The 20,269-nt window shown below is 42.3% G+C and overlaps 1 protein-coding gene across 1 annotated transcript in view; it reads left to right on the top strand.

Annotated features, from left to right (window-relative positions):
- Positions 1-20,269, top strand: part of BAZ2A (bromodomain adjacent to zinc finger domain 2A) — a 3,667,728-nt gene that overhangs the window by 510,254 nt on the left and 3,137,205 nt on the right. The window contains exon 5 of the mRNA XM_044083634.1: positions 6,069-6,275. Within this exon, the coding sequence (XP_043939569.1) occupies positions 6,069-6,275 (207 nt within the window). The remainder of the gene's footprint in view (positions 1-6,068; positions 6,276-20,269) is intronic.

Below are 20,269 nucleotides of genomic sequence, written 5' to 3'. Positions count from 1 at the left end.
TCACAGTGATCAGAAAAGCTGTCAGAAGGGCAGGAAGCAGCCTAGGAAAAGCAAACCTACCACAGACTTTAAATCTGGAAAACTCCCTTTTCTAGACAAGTCACCCTGACTGTCTTCTGCTGCCTTCCTTGCTCCTCGGTCCAGGAATTCTCTTGTCAAAAAGACTAACCTTGTCCCTTCCAGTCTGGGAATTCATCAACACAGACAAATGGTGTTTATCCATCTTTCGACAAGGTTGCAAGATGTTTTTAAGGGAGATTAAACCACCCCTGAGGATGCATTCCTCCTCCTCTTTCCAATAAAATGCACCTACTTCCTCCTCTCCCTTTATGAAGGCACCATAGAATCAGTGCCACACCAGTATCTAGAAAGAGGGTTTTATTCATACGTTTTTCTGGCTTACACAAAAGAATGGTACTTTGAGACCTGTTCATGACTTATCTCACCTCAGCACCTTTCTGGAGGTACCAACTTTCAAGATGCTCTCATTGCAAACTCTTCTTCTTTTCATCCTTCTTCAGGTCTTTCCGATCTCTCTAAACTTGAAGGATGCAAGGCTGCATACCTGCACTCCCCCATTCATCCCATCTGCAGAAAAATTCCTCAGACTATCTGTCTTTTCATCACACTTTCATTTCTCTGCTTTACCTCTTGGTTTTCTACCACCTCAGGCAGTTGCCCCCAGCCCTGTTGCCTTTTGCAAAAAGCCAGGGAATACAGATTTTCCCTTACCTGGATGACCTTCTTATTCAGGCTATCTCTCAGGACACTGTATATCTGTGTCTCACTTTCACAATCTCACTTATGGAGACACTGGAATTTACTCTTAGTCTCCAAAAATCTTCTCTAACCTACACCCAAGATCTGGTTTTCCTGGGTTGCAAAATGGATATACCTGGCTGACAACTGGCTTTCTTCCCCCAAGTGAAAGTACAGTCCATGTCCACCTTCTTCCAGACCTCCTTTCCTTTCAGTCTACTTCTGTAAGGGAAATTCTGAGGATTCTGGAATGCATGGCAAATGGTACCACAGGAATGGTTGCTGTCAAGCTACAGGTGAGAAAGATACAGTGGTACTTTGAATCTCTTTGGTCTCAGCACTACCATCCACTGTATTTCCAAATGCCCTTTTTGAAGAAAGATTTACAGTGGTAGATTTCCCAAATCCAACTAAATCCTAATCTTCCCTTCCTTCCACTGACTTCCAACCAAGATCTGCACACAGATGCATCAGATCTGGCTTAGGGAGCTTGGACAGGCTCTTCATCAGTTCAGGGCAAGTGATCTCTCAGACAGATGAGGGGGGGTATCATATCAAAGGAATGAGGGCCCTTATTTGAGCTGTTCAGGTGTTTTCTCACATGTGGAACCCAGGCCCTGTCAGGATTTTCAGAGACAATACCGTAGTAATGTGGTATATCTACAAACAGGAGGGGACTGTATTCTCCAACTGTGCAGGCTAGCTCTTAAGCCATGGGATCAGACTATAAAAGGAAGTCTGTTCCTACAGGCATGTTGAAATGGCAGACATTCAAACCAAAGACAGTGAACTCATGTATTTTCTAAGCAGGTCCTTGGAAGACCCTCACGAATGGATGCTAAACAATGAGGCAACACTGCTTCTGTCTTTTTCTTCACCTAACAAGGGTCCATCACTACAAGTTACCCTACAAAGTGGCCTTGTACAGAAAAAGGCCTCGCTCCTTCATCCCAACTTACAGGCTGTTAGCCTGACACTGTTGTTGACAGAATTTTAATCCCTTTTAGACGCCAGTTTTCTGAGATTGTGCTTCATGTGCTGCAGTAGGTAAGACAGCCTACCACTAGAAAGTTTTACATTTCCAAATGGAAAAGATTTTCTAGCTAGTGTCATAAAAAGAAATACACCCCCTTCAGGTGGAGGTCATTACAGTTTTGTCCTACTTTTGTGAGCTGCTAAAGACTGGCACACTTGTCTGCTATTTCAACATGCATGTCACTTAATTCCCCCCATTGCTGTCAAGAGTTGAAGTCAAACAGTTTATAAAGGGTGTCCTTCACTTGAATCCACCTAGAATGGATATTCTATACCCCTGGGATCTTAACTTCATTTTGAAAAATCTTACTCTGCTACTTTTTGAACTAGTGGCTTTCATGTCCTTAAAAATTTGTACTTGGGAACCTCTTTTTTTACTGGTGGCCCTTACTTCTGCCAGAAAGGTTTCTGAGCTTAAAGCCATTATGGCTATCCCTCTTTTTCTTATTTTTGATAAGGATAGAGTCCATCTCAGGGCTAACCCAAGGTGGCCAGTGAATGTTCTCAGTCATATAGTACATTTACCTACCTTCTACCCAAACCCACAGAACATAGGTGAGATACTTCTGCATTCCTTGGATATGCACAGACAACTAAGATTCTACCTTGATGAGACTAAAGACATTAGGACAATGGACAAGGCTAGTTGAGCAATCCAGACTCAAAGCAGACAATTTCTAATTGGATCTAAAAGTCCATATCCTTCTGCTTCACCTGTGAAGGCACACTACAAAAGAGCAATTTCTACCTCTGGAGCTTTCTTCAAGGGCGTTGACACCAGAACCATCTAGACAAAGCCACCTGATCCGCTGTACAAACCTTCAACAAACACTGCAGAGTAGATGCCTTTTCTAGATCAAGGACTTCTTTTGACAGATCTGTACTTCTTGGATTGGTAAACAGCTCTTCTGTTTCCAGTCCATCCACCTTAACTAACCTCTAAGCTTTGGGAATCACCCAGTAGTATTGGAATATTGCAAAAGTGATCTAAGGAAGGACATAGTACAGTTGTGTGAGAACTTTCATTGACAGTAGAAGTTCTGCTGATCACTGTAATAGTATTGCATCCCTCCCTCCTTCCTCCTTTCTGGTTGTACTTGGCTCTGCACAACCTATGGACAGAGGGAGCAGCAGTTCTTCCTCCCCTCCTTTTAGCTGATCTTGTTTTTTTCTGTGCTGTATTACTAAAACTTTTCCAGGGACTCCTTGCTTTAGATAGTCTGAGGATCTTATGCTGCTGTGTCCACTTATGTATACCTGCACCCATGGGCTTAGGTCATCTACAGGACATATGAGGATATGGTAGGTTTTGGTATGCCGGACGTCAAGTTACCTTGTTGAAATAACATAGTAGAATTAGAATACTAACAGTGGTCAGTAGGACATCTTCTGTTATGGTAAGTTCTTACACAATTGTACTTTCTCCCTTCTTTTGGAATTGGTCGGGGCAATTACCACAAGCTTCCTCACAGATTGGATTTACTCACACAAGATCAGGGGTGTTTGACACATCCCATCACCAAACAACTACAGCTGACTGGATGACATGGTCTTAATGCATTTAAGACATCTGTTTTGTGAGGATGTGCAGCAGGTACTAATGGAGGCAAGAAAGCCTGCTACAAGCAAATCTGTATATAAACTAATGGGAAAAGGTTTTCTGTGTGGTGCCAACAAAGCACCTAGCACCCATTCAGGGCTAGTGTTTCTTTGGTTTTGCCGTGTTTGTGTGAGTTACTATCCTGTGGCCTGACTTGCTCTTCTATCAAGGTTAATTTAACCATTTCCGCATGTCTGCCCAATGATCTCCCTCTTTCATTGTAATCTCATGTGAACATGTTTTTGAAAGGAGTGCTGCATAAGAAACCTCCCAGAAAAATCAGTGGGTCCTCCTTGGGAATCTTAATTTTTTGTTTGAGAACTTAACATTTGCTCCATTTGAGACAGCATATGTGGCTGACTTGAGGTTCTAAACAAGAAAGACAGTTTTGCTGATTGCTCTGACCTCTGCAAGAAGAGTATCTGAGATGCAAGCCCTTATGGTGGGTTGACCTTATCTCATCTTCATAAAGATATTGTTTCTTTGAGAACTAATCCTTCTTTTATACCTAAAGTTGTATCCAAATTTACTTTAAGCCATTCTATCTAGCTCCTGAACCCAAAAATGAGGGAGAGAGGATAATTCATACCTTGGATGTCCACAGATAACTCAAGTACAGTCTTGAACAGAGCACAATCTTTCAGAACTTCTGATCATTTATTCATTTCGTGTGAAGGTAAGATGAAGAGACAGCTTGTGTAACAGTAGACTATTTCCAAATGGTTGTTTCAGACAATTACCTTTTGTTATTCCCACCACAACAAAACTATTCCAGGCAGGTTTAAGATTCACTCAGCCAGAGCCTTGGCTTCATCTATGGCTTGGAAAGGGTTGGACTTTTATACGTTTTCTAGATGCAGAAACTTTGTCGTTGCATATATTTACAAAGCAATGTTAACTAGATTCCTTCACCATGTCTAGAACAGGCTTCTCAAATGACCTTTCTTCAGGGGCTCCTGGACCCTTCCCCCCCCACACCTTCCCAGTTCTTTTAAGCTGTGGTAATCTACCCATATAGCTTAGGCTACTGCAATACTGATCATGATGGACATAGTACAGTTACGTAAGTAAACTCACCTGAAGAGTAAATGTTCAAATGATCACTGCTTCTCAAGCCTCTCTCCTCCCTCCATCCTCCTTATTTTTGTATATTTTTTATGCTAGGATATGGGCATATGTTTGTTCTTTTCCTTGCAGTGCTCTTAGGGGTTAGCCTTCCTCTCTGTTAATGTGAAATCTCTGAAAAAGCCTTGACATCCAAACCTGACTTTTAGTCATCTTGTGCTAACTAATGGTTTAGGCAAGTGGTATGTGCCCTAAAGCTTTAGAAGTTGGTCAAATGTTACATCATATGGGAGATATAACCCATGCAGCTTATGCTATTGCCTGCAGTAGTGATCATTTGAACATCTGCTGTTATGGTATGTTTACACTTTATAGTGCCTCGGGTCCATAGTGGAACTCTGTGATTACAATTTCTTTGTCCTTTCTTCATCTGCTACAGCTTGGTCTTCCTTCAACACCTTTGTGAAGCACTACAAGATGGGTGTCATTTCCAGGTCCATGTTTTCTTTTGGGACCACTGCTGTCCTTGATTTATTCTCATGAAGGAAGTAATTCAATAGAATTAGCTAGGTTTTCTGAAGTTTTGGTTACAGATGACCTCTTGTCAGATGGTAAAGGTACATACTTAAGATAACAGTTGATCTGTAAGAAGAAGTAGTCCCATCTTCTGTCATTTTCCTGTCTTCCATTCCTCACCTCTCTCCTTTAATGTGTCTGATCTGGAGTCTGTTTTCCTTTCTGGTGTTTCTGTTCTCTTCTTCACTAAGGTAAGTACAACAAGAACTGGAAGTGTAGCAAGCATGGTACATGTCGGAAGAGGATGGCTTCCTGGTTTCCTAAAAAGTTGCATCTTTCAGATTATTCCAATGCCTGAGCATCAGTGCTTGGTTTCAGAAGGACTGACATTTCTTCTTATAGCTGTTTTTATGGTAAGTAAACATATCAATATTACTTTAAATGCACATTAATGACTGACTCCTGATTGCATTTGGAAGCTTATTTTATAATATTGAAAGAAAGGATTTAATGTATCTGTCATTTTGTATTATTTATGTTTATTTTAATATTAGCTCTCTGATCTGGTGTATTCTGCCCATTATGGTACGCTGCTTTCTGGGTGTAGAATTTTCAAACTAAATGGAATCAGACAGTGGTGTACAGTAGAACTTGTTTCAGATATACAGCAGTGCAAAATTATTAGACAGTGAAACCAGATTTTAAAGGTTTGCATCTCATTGTATCTACAGCAGTCAGATATAAAGATCTGCTAAGAGGTTTGCTGCTTCCTATGAGGTTCATTGATCTCAAAACTTGAGTGTATTAAGTCCAGGATTGCAAGGAAGCTTACCACTGGAAAAAAAAAATACACCCATCACAAAAGATGAGTTGATTGTTCTGCTTTGCTTTTTGAAACATTGAATGTAAATTAAATGACATGGAAATATTTTCCTATACAACAAATGTCTGTCTCATTTATGAATAAGAAAACTTGTAATAGTATCCTTTACCAGAAACCATGCAAAGCCAGTTTCTTAATAATAATTTTTGACTGTTTACCTTTGAAAATTTTTCACGCGACTTTTATTAAAGCAGTGTTGTTCATTTTTAGACTTTAAAACCTTTACCTATAGTGATGCCAACAACTTTAGTGGAATAGAAGAGACTGTGGAGTCATCTCCTCAACCAGCCATCTCCACATCTGAAAATGCAGAATCTAACTTTCAGGATGAAGCATCTTTGCTTAGTGTTCCACTGGATAGCTCTCAACTCCTGTCTTCCAAATTGGAGTCTCTTAGTTCTTCTTCTTTAACTCAAGGTAATGTAAGTTGCAGCATGCAGCATTTATTTGCTTTGAATTCAAAATTGCTGAACTATGGCTGAGAAGTGTTTCTGAAATTATTCTCAGAGAGATTAAGTAGTTATTGCCAAACGTAAAGCGTGGTCATCATAACTTATCCTCCATCAGAATTTCTTTTACAAGAAATACAAAATATGGAAAACATTCCGAGCCACAAGTAGTCAGCACTGACATTTGATTTCAGAAGTTTTACCTGCTATCACCTTGTCACGTCATCTGACATATGAGCCAGTGTAATATAATAGGTATGCCACCGCTACCATGTCTTAAGTTCATTCATGTTATGGAACAGAGCATGGTAATATCCTTTACTGATCTATATTTTTGTGCATTTTTTCTCAGATTTTTCATTTGTAAATATTCTTGTATATCTGTCACTTTTTTTTTGGGGGGGGGGGGGGCAGACATCTTTCTTTTAAATGCCACTGCAAGACATATCCATTTCCACTGCTTGTATTTTGACCATCAGTACAAAACTTGGTGTTGACCTTTGTGCATTGTTTAATCTGGCAACAGTAAGATGGCAGATCTATCTCTTTAAGTTTTGACTCCTTTAAGAGAAGATCCAAAGAGTTGCATGTCTGACTCTGCATCCTTTTTCCTTTACACTGTAACCAGGAAAATCTGGGTGCATGCATTAGTAGTTAATGCTAAGCTTAAGCTTAGGGTTGGAGAAAATTGAAAAGTTTAGCCATTTTACCCTTATAGTGATAAAGATAGACAAGATGTCCCGACTGAAATCACTGTTGCAGTATTCCAGGCAGATTGGTTACCACCACTGATGTCTGACTGGGGTACCAAAAGCCTGAACCTTGCATAAGCCATATGTGTGATGTATGACCTCAGCCCATGAGCACAGGGGTACATAAGCAGATAGAAACTGCTTAACACCACTGCAGATAGGGAACAAGGCAGACTCCAAAAAGTTTTCCTTTTTTTTCCTTAAATGTAGAAAGCTGAAACCAAAAAAGCAATGCAGTCAAACAGCAGTTTTAAACTTCTAAGTTTAAAAGCATTTTGCATTCCCAAAATATGTGCACACAGCTCAAGTTGACAAGAATAAGTTTGTGTGTAAATCAGACTGTTTGTTTCTTTCATGTAATGCAATCCTGGATATTGACTAATGTATCTATGGTATTGCATTGGGTTGAAATGGCTAGGGTTGAAATGACCTCTAGGTAAATAGCCTAGTAAACTCCTATGATAGTATTCCTTTCCACTTACCTTCCCTCTTCTTTTTATCTTTCTTTCCTCATTATTCTGATGCCCTATCTAGTAGCCTTGAGGACTGAGGTGGACTCTTCTTTTCTTCTGTTTCTCTCTTTTCCTAGCTGATTACTTTCTTCACAGATGTCGTCTAGCTGCTTGCTTGGAGATAGTGTGAGGATTTATGTCCCTATGTCTGCTTATGTATTCCTACACTCATGGGCTGAGGTTGTAAGTTGGACGTATGGCTTATGGAAGGTTTAGGCCTTGGTACCCCGGCTGGATATTAGTGGCAGTAACCCATCAGTTTGGAATGCTTCAACAGTGATCAGTAGGACATCTATTGTTATGGTAAGTTCTTGCACAACTGCATTTTCCCTTTGTATTAGGGGATCATTCGCATTAATGTCAGACCTGAACTTATTGTTATCCATCTAATTTGATCAGTACTGCAGTAGCCTAAGCTGCATCATTTATATCCTGCCTAGACTATAACAACCAACCAGCTATCAAAGCTTAAAGATCAAGTGCAAAGGTGTTTTTCTTAATGTTAATTTTTGCAATAGCTATGCTTGTATCTTGTGAACTGGGCTTTCTGATTTTAAAATATGTAGTTTTTACTTTAGTTTCATCACTGAAACTGTATTTATTAAGGTTAATAAACTTGTGTCCGTCTTTCCTATATGTTAAGCAACTGCAGATACTTCCTGGTTCTGAGTCAAGTGATCCTGCATGTTGATATATTTGGGTGGGCAAACGGCTTGTGGTCGATGAGCATGTTTTCTGGAGTTAACAGCAGAGTTCAATACACAAAGTGACATAAGAATGCAGTACAGTTAATCAGTTGCTTAGTAAATTAGACAATAAATCAGTAACTAACTAAATGCTTTTGTTTTCAAATAAAAATGAAAGAGAAATTGAACAGGATGAGATTCCTATTAAGTGTGTAATGCTTGACATACAGTAGAACAACATAGGTATATCGATCCAATAAATTGTTTTCTAGAATAGTATGGTCTCTGTTAGAGAGGTAAACTGCAGGTATGTGAATCATCAAAATGATAGTCAACAGTAAAGTTTGTTTATTTGTATTCGTCATCAACTGGATAAGTGATCGAATTAAAATTGTTGATTGAACTGAATGAACTTAGAAAGGTAACCTGCATTTTGGATTAAGTAATGCAGAGAGTACTTGATGATAAGCCAGACTGTGTTTGCATTATTAAGTTCCATAAACAGTTGGAGCTGTACTGAAGGCTTTTAGAGTTGTAAGGGAAAGCCAGGGCTTACGCAGATGCATGGTTTGATATTGTGTGAGCCATTCCCAGACTCTTGAGAGGATGGCTCTCAGTGTTTTGTTTTCAAAAAATAGATTTAATTCCCTGATAGACTAATGGCTCTGCAAGCCTGTTGCTCATTTTGGTAGGTAGAATGTATTTATGATAGACATGCCACTCTGCGCTACACAGTTTCATGGCCATGCAACTCCACTTGTATGTCAGACCTGACTCCCTGACAGCAATACCATGTATGACACACAGGTGGAGCTGCTGCACTGAAAACATTGACTGGACTTCACTCCCCATCAAGTTCTTTGCTAAGATGACCGGTCAAGGTCCTAAGGCGGGCGTAACAATTTTGCAGCCTCTGTTCCCAAATTTTGATAACCGGTTGTATGAGTTTGTATTTGACGCCAGTAAGAGATTTCCAGACCCATTATTTTATAAGGTCTTTTATAGGCTCGGTTTTGTTGAAGCAGCATTTTTGTAGCTGTTGCAAGTATTATTTGTTCTTGATTTCCAATGTTTGATGGGCTAAGAGGGGAGGCCGGATTGTGCTAGGTTGGTGGTTGGTTGCTGAGCTTAGGACTAAGAGTTCCTTCCGCGCCGCTTGATGCTGTGTGTGCTAGGTTTAACAAGAGCAAGGAGATTGTTAGGAGTCTTCAGATGCTACGCCTCAGCAGGATGATGCCGCTCTAATCATAGCCTAGAGTGGCAGGGCTGGGGGGTTTACAAAGGAGTCAGGTATATCCTAAGGAGGTGATACTCATTGCAGCCAGGAGGTGCCTTCTTAGGGTCAGAGGAGGAAGAGGCAGGTACAGCCAGCTACTTCTCAGGAGCCTCCAGGCTTTACCTCTTTTGCCAAAGCTTCTTTTCTCCTCCTCAGGAAGTTCAGCTTCTGCAGGGGGTGTTCTTGCTTCTTTCTGCCCATCTCCACAAATGGCCTAGTTCTCCTTCTGCTGATTGAGCTTTTAGAGGGTTCTAGCTCCCCACCTGCTAATAGAGGCCTTAGTGGAAGATTACTTTGATTAGAGGTTCACAAACTTAGATGGCATAAGATTTGATTGAACATGAGTTGAGATTTTTTGATGATTCTGACGTCTTTGATTCCTTCACAGGGACTTCTCCCTTCAGAGGATTTTCCACTTTGTCAGACTTCTACTCCAAGTTCTTGAGCACCTTTCCTGCTCAGGCTGATTTTGATTTCAGAAACAGAACACTCCTTGAGAGCTTTTTTTCATTGAGAGCTTCTCAGCACTTCCTCCAGCTCCTTTGCTGAATGAGGAGGTAGTGCCCCCAGTAGAGTTTCCTCTGAACCTAGGGATTGTGTGCCCTGGGCTCCTGTTTAGCCCAGATAGGCTTCCCCCTGGTCAGGTGCCTCATGTTTATTTGTTTAGCTTCCCTGAATTGACTGCTCCTGCCCTCTCCTAGTGTGTTAAAGCGCCTGAGCTTCTTATAGGTCTGCCCTCGTACCTTCTTGTAAAGAGCCAAGGGCTTGGAATTAGAAACTTAATAAAGTATATACTTCTTCCACGGCCATGGGGTAAACGAATTGTCTCTCTCATATGCTGAATATCAGAATTATCTGGGTAAAGGTAAATCTAAATATGGCGCTGGGTCACCAGGGTAGATTGCGCTTTAATATGGTGCAATTTCATCCGGATTGAACAAGTTCACAAGCATTCTTTTGAGTCAGATGGTGGAGTGTTCCTGAAGGGTGGCTGTGTTGCTATTTTTGATTCTGTTCAGGTGTCCTGAATGGTTGTGCGTTTTTCAGAATTTGTTGATGCATGTCAAGACCAGGATTTTGTGTGCTCTTTTATGTTCTCTTGTTTTGTTGAATGGTTGCCTGCTGGAAGAAGTCTTAAAATGTGATGACCAGGATTGCAGCCCATGCAGACTGTTAAAGATTTTTTGTGTGGCAGCCCAAGTTTTATATAGAAAAGGGAGGACAAAGGGTGTGGATATACTGCTTATGGTTTTGCAGACCCAGGAGGAGGGGACGAAGTGGTAGCAGTCAGTAAGAGAAGGGAGCCTGCTATCTGATAGCTTATGGTTCTGCAGTCTAGGGTAGGCAGGGGTGAGGGTAGGGGCAGGGCTCAAGGTCTGGTTTAGGCTTCCTTGCAGACAGTTCACCTGCTCAGACAAGTCTGGAGTTCTAGGGTCAGTCCTTAATCTCTTTTTGGCATGGCCAACTTTAATTCGCCCAAGACAGATCTTCAAGTGGATGCCTTTCATCACGAAGATTGTCTCTTTTCAAGGCAAACACTAAATTTAATCAAAGAGACAGGGCTACAACAGGATTTATCATTCACAAGAGTACAGATTTTATTTCCACACAATGCCCCTTTCAAGGATTTTATGATGTTCCTCGCTTTAGTAAAAAAGAAGGGAAACAGACCCGGGTTCAATAGGGATTTATTTATCCTCAACACTTTCTCAGCCACTTCCTAAGTCATTTAGGCTTCGATTTTCCAATGTGTTTTATGCTGGGCAAGGATCCCTGACTGGAATGGATTTTCCTGAGCCACCTCTCAACACCCACATTCCCAAGTTCAAAGTTCAACACGTTGACGCAACTGTCTATCCTGCTGGGCAAGGATCACTGTTTTGGCTTTTCTACTGAAGAAACTTATCTCTGCCTGGTGCTGTTCTGGCCCCAGTGACCAGTTCTAACTGCGGCCTTTTCTTAATTTTCTTATTTATTCTTCTTTGCTTATGCCTGACTACTGCTCACCCTTCATTCACCTACTCTACAGCATCAATATACTCTTACTTGGGGCTATAGATGCCTTCAATATTTCTACTTGCGAACTAACTGTCAACTGGAATCTCAAGAAAAGACATGGCTTCTAGCATCTGAAGCCTTGTAGCCCAGGATATCTTTAGTTAGCAGCCGGAATGGACTTTCCAAATTCGTGACTCAAAAAGATCAACCCTTATGTCCTTCCGAACTGTCTGCAACAAAGCAGCAGGCTTTTTGGTCAAGTTCAGAGGTTCAAAGAATCTGTCACATTTCCTAATGCCAAATTCAATAAGGGAGGATCACTGTAAGGCATTATCCCATGGGGATGGCAATACATCACTGCCAAGATTTGACATTCGTGCCTCATGCTCAAATATTGCAGGAAAAAGCATTCTCAAAAAATGTATGGGATGTTCAAAATACAAGGGGGGACTTTCTCATTCTTGTAGAATCGCACCTTCATCAGAATTAACGACAGATGCCTGACCGACACACCTAAAGGAATGATTCTAATCAAGGAGGGCAGAGGAGAGTCAGAGAGGAGACTACAGCATCTACATATCAACAAGGAGGGGAGCTCATCTGGGAAGGAAGTGGATACAAGACAACTGCTTCTTGCTGAGTGCAGCATTCCCAGGGCAGGTTGAATTATCAGTTGATAACAACACAACTGGTCATGTGACTCATAACCAACAACACAGCAGGTGTACATTCTTGATTTTGTGGGACACTGTCATGTGGTACATCAATGCTTCAAAGCCTGCTTTTCTTATCCTCTATGCAGCAAGCAGGTATTTTGCTAGGGAGCAGGATCCTCCTTTAGCACTGGTCTTAGCCCAAGGTTTCTGGATGAGCACAGAATGGAAAAGGATAGCACATAAGCAGAGAAATCATGATCTTCATGGGGAACTGGAGACATATGTCTGTTCGCTTTCTCCACTACACAGCCAGCTGGGGTAGTCCACTACACAACCAGTTCTCATAAACTGAATTGCACCAGTGGCTGCCACCTGGCTTTCTTCATGAAAACCCACAAAGCTTGGATCCCTGGATGCCCATCAAACCCAAAGGTCTTACTAAGCTCAGGACCTCACCTCTCTTCAGGATTTTGATACTATTAGATTGGCCTGACAGACTGGGCTTTTAATTTTTACTCCAGCCCAGTTCTGCCTTCCATGGCAGGAATTCCACTTCTAAGGATCTGTTCACAAAGAAGGATCGTCATCCCTCTCCTCAGTCATCTATTATTCATCTCAAGAAGTCATGTTATCTAGCAGCTTGCTCATCTCAATCTCCCAGCTCTGATGGCTTTTAAGCTTGAGAAGCTAGAGCATGGAAGGGTCTTAGCAATTAGATTAGGATTGTGTGGAGGACAAATGGAAGAGAGGGTACTAGAGATTTGGAGAGTTAAAGAGATAAGAGATTCTTATTTCTTGAATTCCAGTTCAAAATTTTCTCTAGAGGTTCTATTGGAATGTGGTTTTTCTCTTCCATAAAGATTCATGCTGCAGCAATTTCATTTTCTTTCCGCATTGATTTATTGATCCTTTTTTCCTTTTGTTTCTTTTGTTTCAGACCCTTGTTCAAGCATAAGACCCTTCAACCTACCTTTCTGGGCGGGCAAGCCCTGACCCCACCTGGATCTCTGACTCCTGCTACAGTTGGAATTCTTGGTGTTGGAAACTGAACTGCTTATATTTGCTTTGGCAGACTGTTTTACTGCTGAATTGAAGACGGTCAAGTGGGTGTTCTTTCTGTGCAGGAGTACTCTCTGAGAGCCATGTTAGAGTTGCAGCCCCAGACATTTAATTTAAGGGCAGACTATAACTATCATCAGGGTTAGTGAATTCTAGTGTTCTTTAAAGCTTTGGATTCATTTTCCTATTGCAAACCAAATTATCCTCAAGCTGCTTTTTTTGCCCTTTTTGCACTTAGATGGTTACAGATTTTATTCATTTTTATTCGTATACAGACCCACAAGAGGCATAGTTTTAGGCAGTCTCAGCTTTTTTTTTTTACTTGTTTTTTTTGTTTTTGTGTCAAAAACAAACTAAAGCCTGTGTCATTTGGCTTTTGTTTCTTATTTTATTTTTCTATGGCCATGCAGAGCATCCCATCATCATATTCCCCTTTTGTCCCACTCAGGCTGGCTGTCTGCCACTCAACAGGGGGCCACTAAGGATATTCAAAAATTCTGGCTATGGAAGCAGCAGTGATATTGAGTTCTTTCTTGCTATTATCACCTGCATACTTCTAGACTAGAGCACTGGTTGCTCATGGCTGTTTTTAAGAGCTGTTTTTGCACAGCCTGTTTTACAAGGCATACTTTCAGCTCCTGCTACTTTATAATTTTGGGATTTCCACCTGTCCTACTGGGATTCTACCCAATTGTCAGACTGAAGACATGCAGCAGTTGAAGATGTTCTCGAGGACTTTTTACTAAGATCCAATCTCACATTCCTCCTTCCTCCTCCACAATTTGGTCCTCCTCCTTCCCCTTGTGTAGGTCATATTTTTGTAGCTGTTTTTTTGTTATATATTTTTGTATATATATATGTATATATTTTACATGTTTTTGGTGCAGGTTGTTTTTGGAATCTTTTGGGTGGGGGTCTTCTGGACATCTGGGAAAGAAAAAGATCGAGGAATGACGACGTCATGCATTAGTACCCGCATCGGCGCTAAGTCAGTCACACCGGCCTTTCCACTCTCGCCTTATACTCCAACACTGGGGACGGACCGCGGACTATACCCAATTGTCAGGCAGCAAAGGGAATCCTCCAGAACATCTATTTATATGTAGGGTACAAAACTGTACTTTTTGGCTATGTTCAGAATAGATAATTACATTCAGTGGCATATAAATTTACAGAATCTTACTATCTTTTTTCTGGCATAGAGAGACTCCCTTCAATTCAATACTTCAAGATATTGAAATAAACATTGTTTGCTTTATGACATCATCAGGAAGTTTCAACAGATGCCAGAATAAAAAAAGTAATTGGACAGAAGCTCTGCATTCACCTCATAAAGACACAAATTTTTAACTGTAATACATTTAATTCCACTGATGAAACCAAAGTAAAAACTACATTTTTTTAGAATCAGAAAGTCTACTTTGCATGATTAGAGCATAACTGGAACAAAAAGAAGTGGTAAGAAAACCTTTACACTTGATCTTTAAGGGTGCCAGACCATTGAAGGCTCAAGCAAGGCAGGGGAAAAGTCAGTGGTCTATGCAGCAAGCCATTTTGAGCTTTCCTGCCACCAAAGAGCATCCCTCTTGCAGGCTTTTGAGGATAGGTGGTTAACTAGCATTTCTCTATTTTTGGAGCAGATAGGTTCCCTTTGGAGAAGAAACTTCCACTCTCTTTCTGTTTTTATTAAGAAAAATTGTTATTTTTACCAGTTTTGATGATTTCAACACTGCTGTGAGACACTTTTCTCAGTTAAGAATGTGCATTAAGCTTTTTTTTTTGTGTTTTAAACAAGTTTACTTTATGTTCAATGACCATTTTAGAACATTACTTTTAGGGGCTGCTACAGGAGTGTTTTGTGCTTGTCACTGTTTATTTTTTAAGAAAACACTACTTTTTGGTACTTACCTTTTACCGATTATCACTGACTGTATTTCAGGCTTCTTTCTTAGCTTAAACATGGAACAGTTTACTGGTTCCTCAGTTCTTTCTTCCTTCAGACATAAAATGAAAAATAAAAACTTGCTAAACAGCCTTTGCAATTTCAGCAGGCTACTTCCTTGCCTCAGTCACAGATGAATGAATTTGCAGTGGCCATTTCATGTCCCCTAAAACCACTCATCTTTTACCCCCGTTTCCTCTGGTGAAGTCCCTTCAGTCACCATTGATTGCAGGTTATACATATACTCTCTGGGGTCTACTTTGAAATCCGACAGCCATATAATCGACGGTCATATACCCGAGATGAAAGTAATTGAAAACTTGAAAAAACAGAATGTCAAATGTTTCCCAAGGTAAGTAGACACTTGCCCTGCAAACGAAACGCCAAAGTAAGTAACCCCCCCACACACACACACACACACTCCCCTAACTATAAATGCCATTTCCAGGATTGAACTAAAGTGGAGAAGTAAGTGTTTACTTACCCTGGGAAAAAGTTGACATTCGGGTTTTTCAATTTTCACTATTTTTGTCTCTGGTATATGACCGTCGATCATATAGATGGTGGGATTTCAGAGTAGCTATTCTCTGTGGATGTTGGAGTGTTCTCTGTGGGCATGGGAGAACCTCTGTTGTTGATTTCCGAAAAAGGCCTGGCTGGATTAAGATGCCAATTTCCTGTAGTGATATCCCGGACTTAAGCTTCTATGGATTTTCCTGTTAAAAAGAAGCAGACAGTTAAACATTTATCTTCCCCTGCTTGTGTTACCCCAGATAGAGGGAAATGTGTTGGGCTTATCTCAGAGCTTAGTTCAGGCTCTTTACCCTTGTCATTCAGTCTCTACAGATAAAAGAAACAGAACTATAAAAAAAAAAACAAATGCCTTCAGTTTGTGAATATTCCCACTGTGATGAACAGAGAATAGAATTACAGGAAACAAATTCAGTTATTTCCCCTTAGGCAATAAATTCTGATTCTGAGGGGAGTATTTCTTATTGTTTTCCTTTGGAAGAATTGTCCTTTTGTGAAACCATTTCTAGAATGAATCAGTATTTTAATTGGGAACCAAAATGGCATTGCAGTTTGTGAAAATATATTCCAAAAAGATAAACACCACTATAGAAAGCACCATAAAACAAACCTTTGGTATAAAAAGCAAGATTAAAACTTGCTTTTTATGCCACATTATTTGTTTATGGTGCTTTCTACAGTGGTATCTATCATTTTGGAGCTTTTTGGTGACTGTTATGACACTACTTGCTTTGTTTTACCGGTTATTTGAAAACAATATTATGATTTATTACAGTTGCATTTTCCATAGCCTGCTGCTGTTCCTCTTCTACTTCCAGATTTGGAGGATGTTTTTATTACAGCCTGCAACATCTCTAGCAGCCAGCCTATAGCCCTTAAGAAGGCAGGTAGACTGTAGAAGGTTCCTCAGTCTTACAGATACTTTTTCTAATCCCAGATCTGATCCTGCTGTGATATTCTTGTCAAACCTTTCTGCAGTTTAACATTTAGTAATTGCTAATCTCTTTCTCCTCTGACAAGGATGGTAAAGGTATTGATATGTTTAGGAAAAGAGTGATGTTAAGTTGTCTATCTCGCCTTCATTCTTGCTGGATGGGTTCGAAGCCGACCTCGGCTCCGACTCGGCCACTCTAAAAGCTCGAGAGTTGGTTCCACCGGCTCGAGGCTCCCCTTATATCCCACAATGCTAGGCGTGAGTTACCTCAGATCTCGTTTGCCGCTACAGCGATCGGGGTGTTTGGTTTCTACCGGCTTCTAGGTGAGTTATTGTAGAGTAAATTTTAGTCTACTTAAACCCCTTTAGTTTAATTCTTAATAGTTATTTCCCTTAGCTTAGTGGATTTTGCCCCTTTTTTTCTTCTATTATCCCCTTTTCCACAAAGAACTTATAAGTTCTTCCCTCGGGCCTTTCCATCCCCTAGTGGTGTGTGTGTGATTTTGTCAGGAATTTAAAACTTGTGATAGTAAGTTTTAATTTTTGAGTTAAACTTGTATAGGGTGTAATCAGTGTGTTTAACTGTGTGTGTGGTTACACTTTCTTCAATAATGTCTAAAGACTCAAAGGTCTCAGGCTTCAAGAAGTGTGACTCGTGCTGTCAGAAAATGTCTCTGACAGACGGTCACACTTCTTGTGTATACTGCCTGGGACCTTTACACCTGCAGGACTCTTGTGCTGTATGCCATGGCTTCAGCCCCAGAGTCCTGCAGGAAAGAAAAAATAAGCTTATTTTGAGAGGTTTACTTAAGCCTGAGGGTTCCCTTTCTGTTCCTTCGGGAAAACCCTCCAAGGCTTCTAGGTCCTCGGCTCCAGCTTCTGAGCCGAGGCCTAAGGCTTCGAAACCTCCATCTACATCGGCTCCGGCTGGAGCCGATGAGTCTCAGACTGCAGTTCCTGTGGTTTCCTCGGCTCCGGCTGGAGCCGAGGTATTGGAAATTCCTGTATCGGTTCCGACTAGACCTTCGGAACCGACATCTAGAAAGAGGTCCAGGTCACCGTCCCTTGGCTCCGTTCATTCGGCTCCAGCATCTCCCTTGCTGTCTGAACGGAGCCATAGATCTCACTCCTCTAGGTCATCGAGGCTTTCGGACCATGACCTTCAGAGGGTAGTGAGTCGACTTCTTAAGTCCGAGGCACTGGCCCAGATGCTTCAGAGCCCGACTCATCAGTCGATGCCTGACCCTGTCCCTCATTATGTTCCTCCTCCGACTCCTTTGAGCTCGGAGCCGGGGCGTTTCGGAACCGAGACGGTGGTAGCGTCGGAGCCGATACAAATGTCTTCGGCTCCATCGTCGGCTCCGATTTCTTCCTTAGAAGAATCTCGGCGCCGGACTTCCCTCGTCGGCTCCGAGGGGGTGAGTGGCATCGGACCCTTGTCCGACCCCGCTCTCCCTCTCGGTGCTTCGGCGCTGGTGAGTTCGGCTCCGACATCGGCCTCGGAGCCATCACTGTCGGTGCCGAGGGAGGTTTTCAGCTTTTCGGAGTGGGGACCTCTGGCTCTGCCTGACAGGGGTGCGTTCGAGGTCATGCGGAGTGTGTTGGAACCTGGTTCAACTCCACAGTCGGTCCGCCCCTCCCTCTTCGGTGCCTCAGGTCAAGTCGACTCACTCCCTCATCCCAGACCGCAGAGAGCCAGCTCCTCAGGAATCCCCTGTGGGGATCTCATCCTCTTCCGAGGCCTCTCCTGAATTGGCAGAAGAGCCCCCTTGGAAGAGAAAGTGTAAGAGGAAACACATAGACTCACCTGAGTCCGTCACCTCTGACACAGATTTAGAGGATTCCGAGGGTTCCCCCCCGTTCCCCTTCTGAAGATGTCTCATTTGCAGACATTCTAGAAATCCTCAAACAGAGGGGAAATTGGCCAGCCCTCAACCCTTCGGAGGATGAATCTGTGTACCTTGAGGCGTTTGGCTCGCCCTTCCACCTCCTGGGTGTCTCCCCTTGACCCCCTCATGCAGGTGGTAGCAAAAAAGGCATGGACGGCTCCTGACTCAGTGGACCCCACTCCCAGGAGACCCTCAAAATTTATCACGGCACCAGCGGATAAACAATTTCTGACCAAGGGAGTTTCTGTGGATGCTATGGTGGTTGCTGCTGCCACTAAGAAGGAACTAGCTGATCCTTCAGTGCCTGTCCATCCACCTAACAAGGAATCTAGGTCTATGGACAGGTACGAGAAGCGGATGTTCTCATCAGCGACCTTTGCAATGCGTTCGCTGAACTACCTATGCCATTTTACTCGTCTTCAAAGAGACTTGATCAAAGAAGCGAGTGACATGTTGAAGGATCCTACAGCTGCGGGTTTTCAGGACAAGATGAACACTCAGCTGGCTACCCTGAACTCCATAGCTAACTCCTCCATGCGCCTCCTTTCGTATGCGGCTGATGGAGCAAGCAGGGCCGCAGGGACAGGTGTAGCCTTACGCAGGCATGCCTGGATGCGGCTATGCAACTTTGCGGACCCCTTTAAAACGTCTTTCACTAATTCCCCGTTTGATGGATCATCTCTTTTTGGTCCTCAAGTGAAAGAAACCTTGACTAGGTGCGAGGCGGATGGCAAGACTCTTTCTGCTGTCGGAGTCCGTTTTTCTACTCCTTCTAGGCCTTACCCCAAAGGCCAGAAAAGTGGGAAAATGTGGTTCATAAACAATCTCAAGGGACTTCGCCTGACGCACAGAGTCGGTTCCCCGGCAGAGGGGGGAACAACAATGGTAGACGTCGCCCTAGAGGCAGGGGGGGTCCGCAGAACCAGGGCAATCAAGAAACCTTCTCTGATAAGCCCTTTCAGCATCCCTGAGGTGTTGCCCGACTGCCCATCTTCGGAGGCAGTCAGGGGAAGATTGTCACTGTACCCAGAGGCCTGGCTATCCCTGACTCAAAACAAGTGGGTACAGTCCATCATTTCCGAAGGCTATTCCATTCCCTTCGTTCGCATCCCAAGCCAATCAAAAAAATCCCTTCCAGATGTTCCACCCACTCAAAGGGATCTTGCAGCTTTGGAAATTTCAAAGCTGCTTGCAAAAAGAGCAATTCAGCCAGTTCCAGCAGACCAGCAAGGATCCGGAATCTACTCCAAGTTCTTTTTAGTTCCAAAAAAAACAGGGGACTGGAGACCAATTTTGGATCTCAGTATCTTGAACAGGTCAGTCAAGAAAACACGATTTCGGATGGTCACGCTACAGTCCATCCTTCCCCTATTGGGAAGAAAAAACTGGATGTGCTCTATAGACCTTCAGGATGCATACTATCATATAAAAATGAACAGACGCTCCAGAAGATTTCTCCGCTTCAGGCTGGGAACCAGTCATTTTCAATTCAGAGCCCTGCCCTTTGGACTCACCACTGCCCCCCCGGGTGTTTACCAAATGCATGGCAGTGGTAGCCTCTCACCTGAGACGTCAGGGATTCCAGGTGTTTCCATATTTGGACGACTGGCTCCTCACAGCTCCCACCCTCCCACCAAGCATCTTCTTCTAAGGGCCAGGGACTATACCTTTCGCATTTGTCAAAACTTAGGCATTTCAATAAATTGCGAAAAGTCTGTTTTGTCGCC

The sequence above is a fragment of the Protopterus annectens genome, chromosome 9.part0, assembly GCF_019279795.1.
Source record: "Protopterus annectens isolate FY-2018-M chromosome 9.part0, PAN1.0, whole genome shotgun sequence".
Lineage (NCBI taxonomy): Eukaryota > Metazoa > Chordata > Ceratodontiformes > Protopteridae > Protopterus > Protopterus annectens.
Note: the sequence above shows the minus strand (reverse complement) of the source record. Positions and strands in the feature narration are given on the sequence as shown.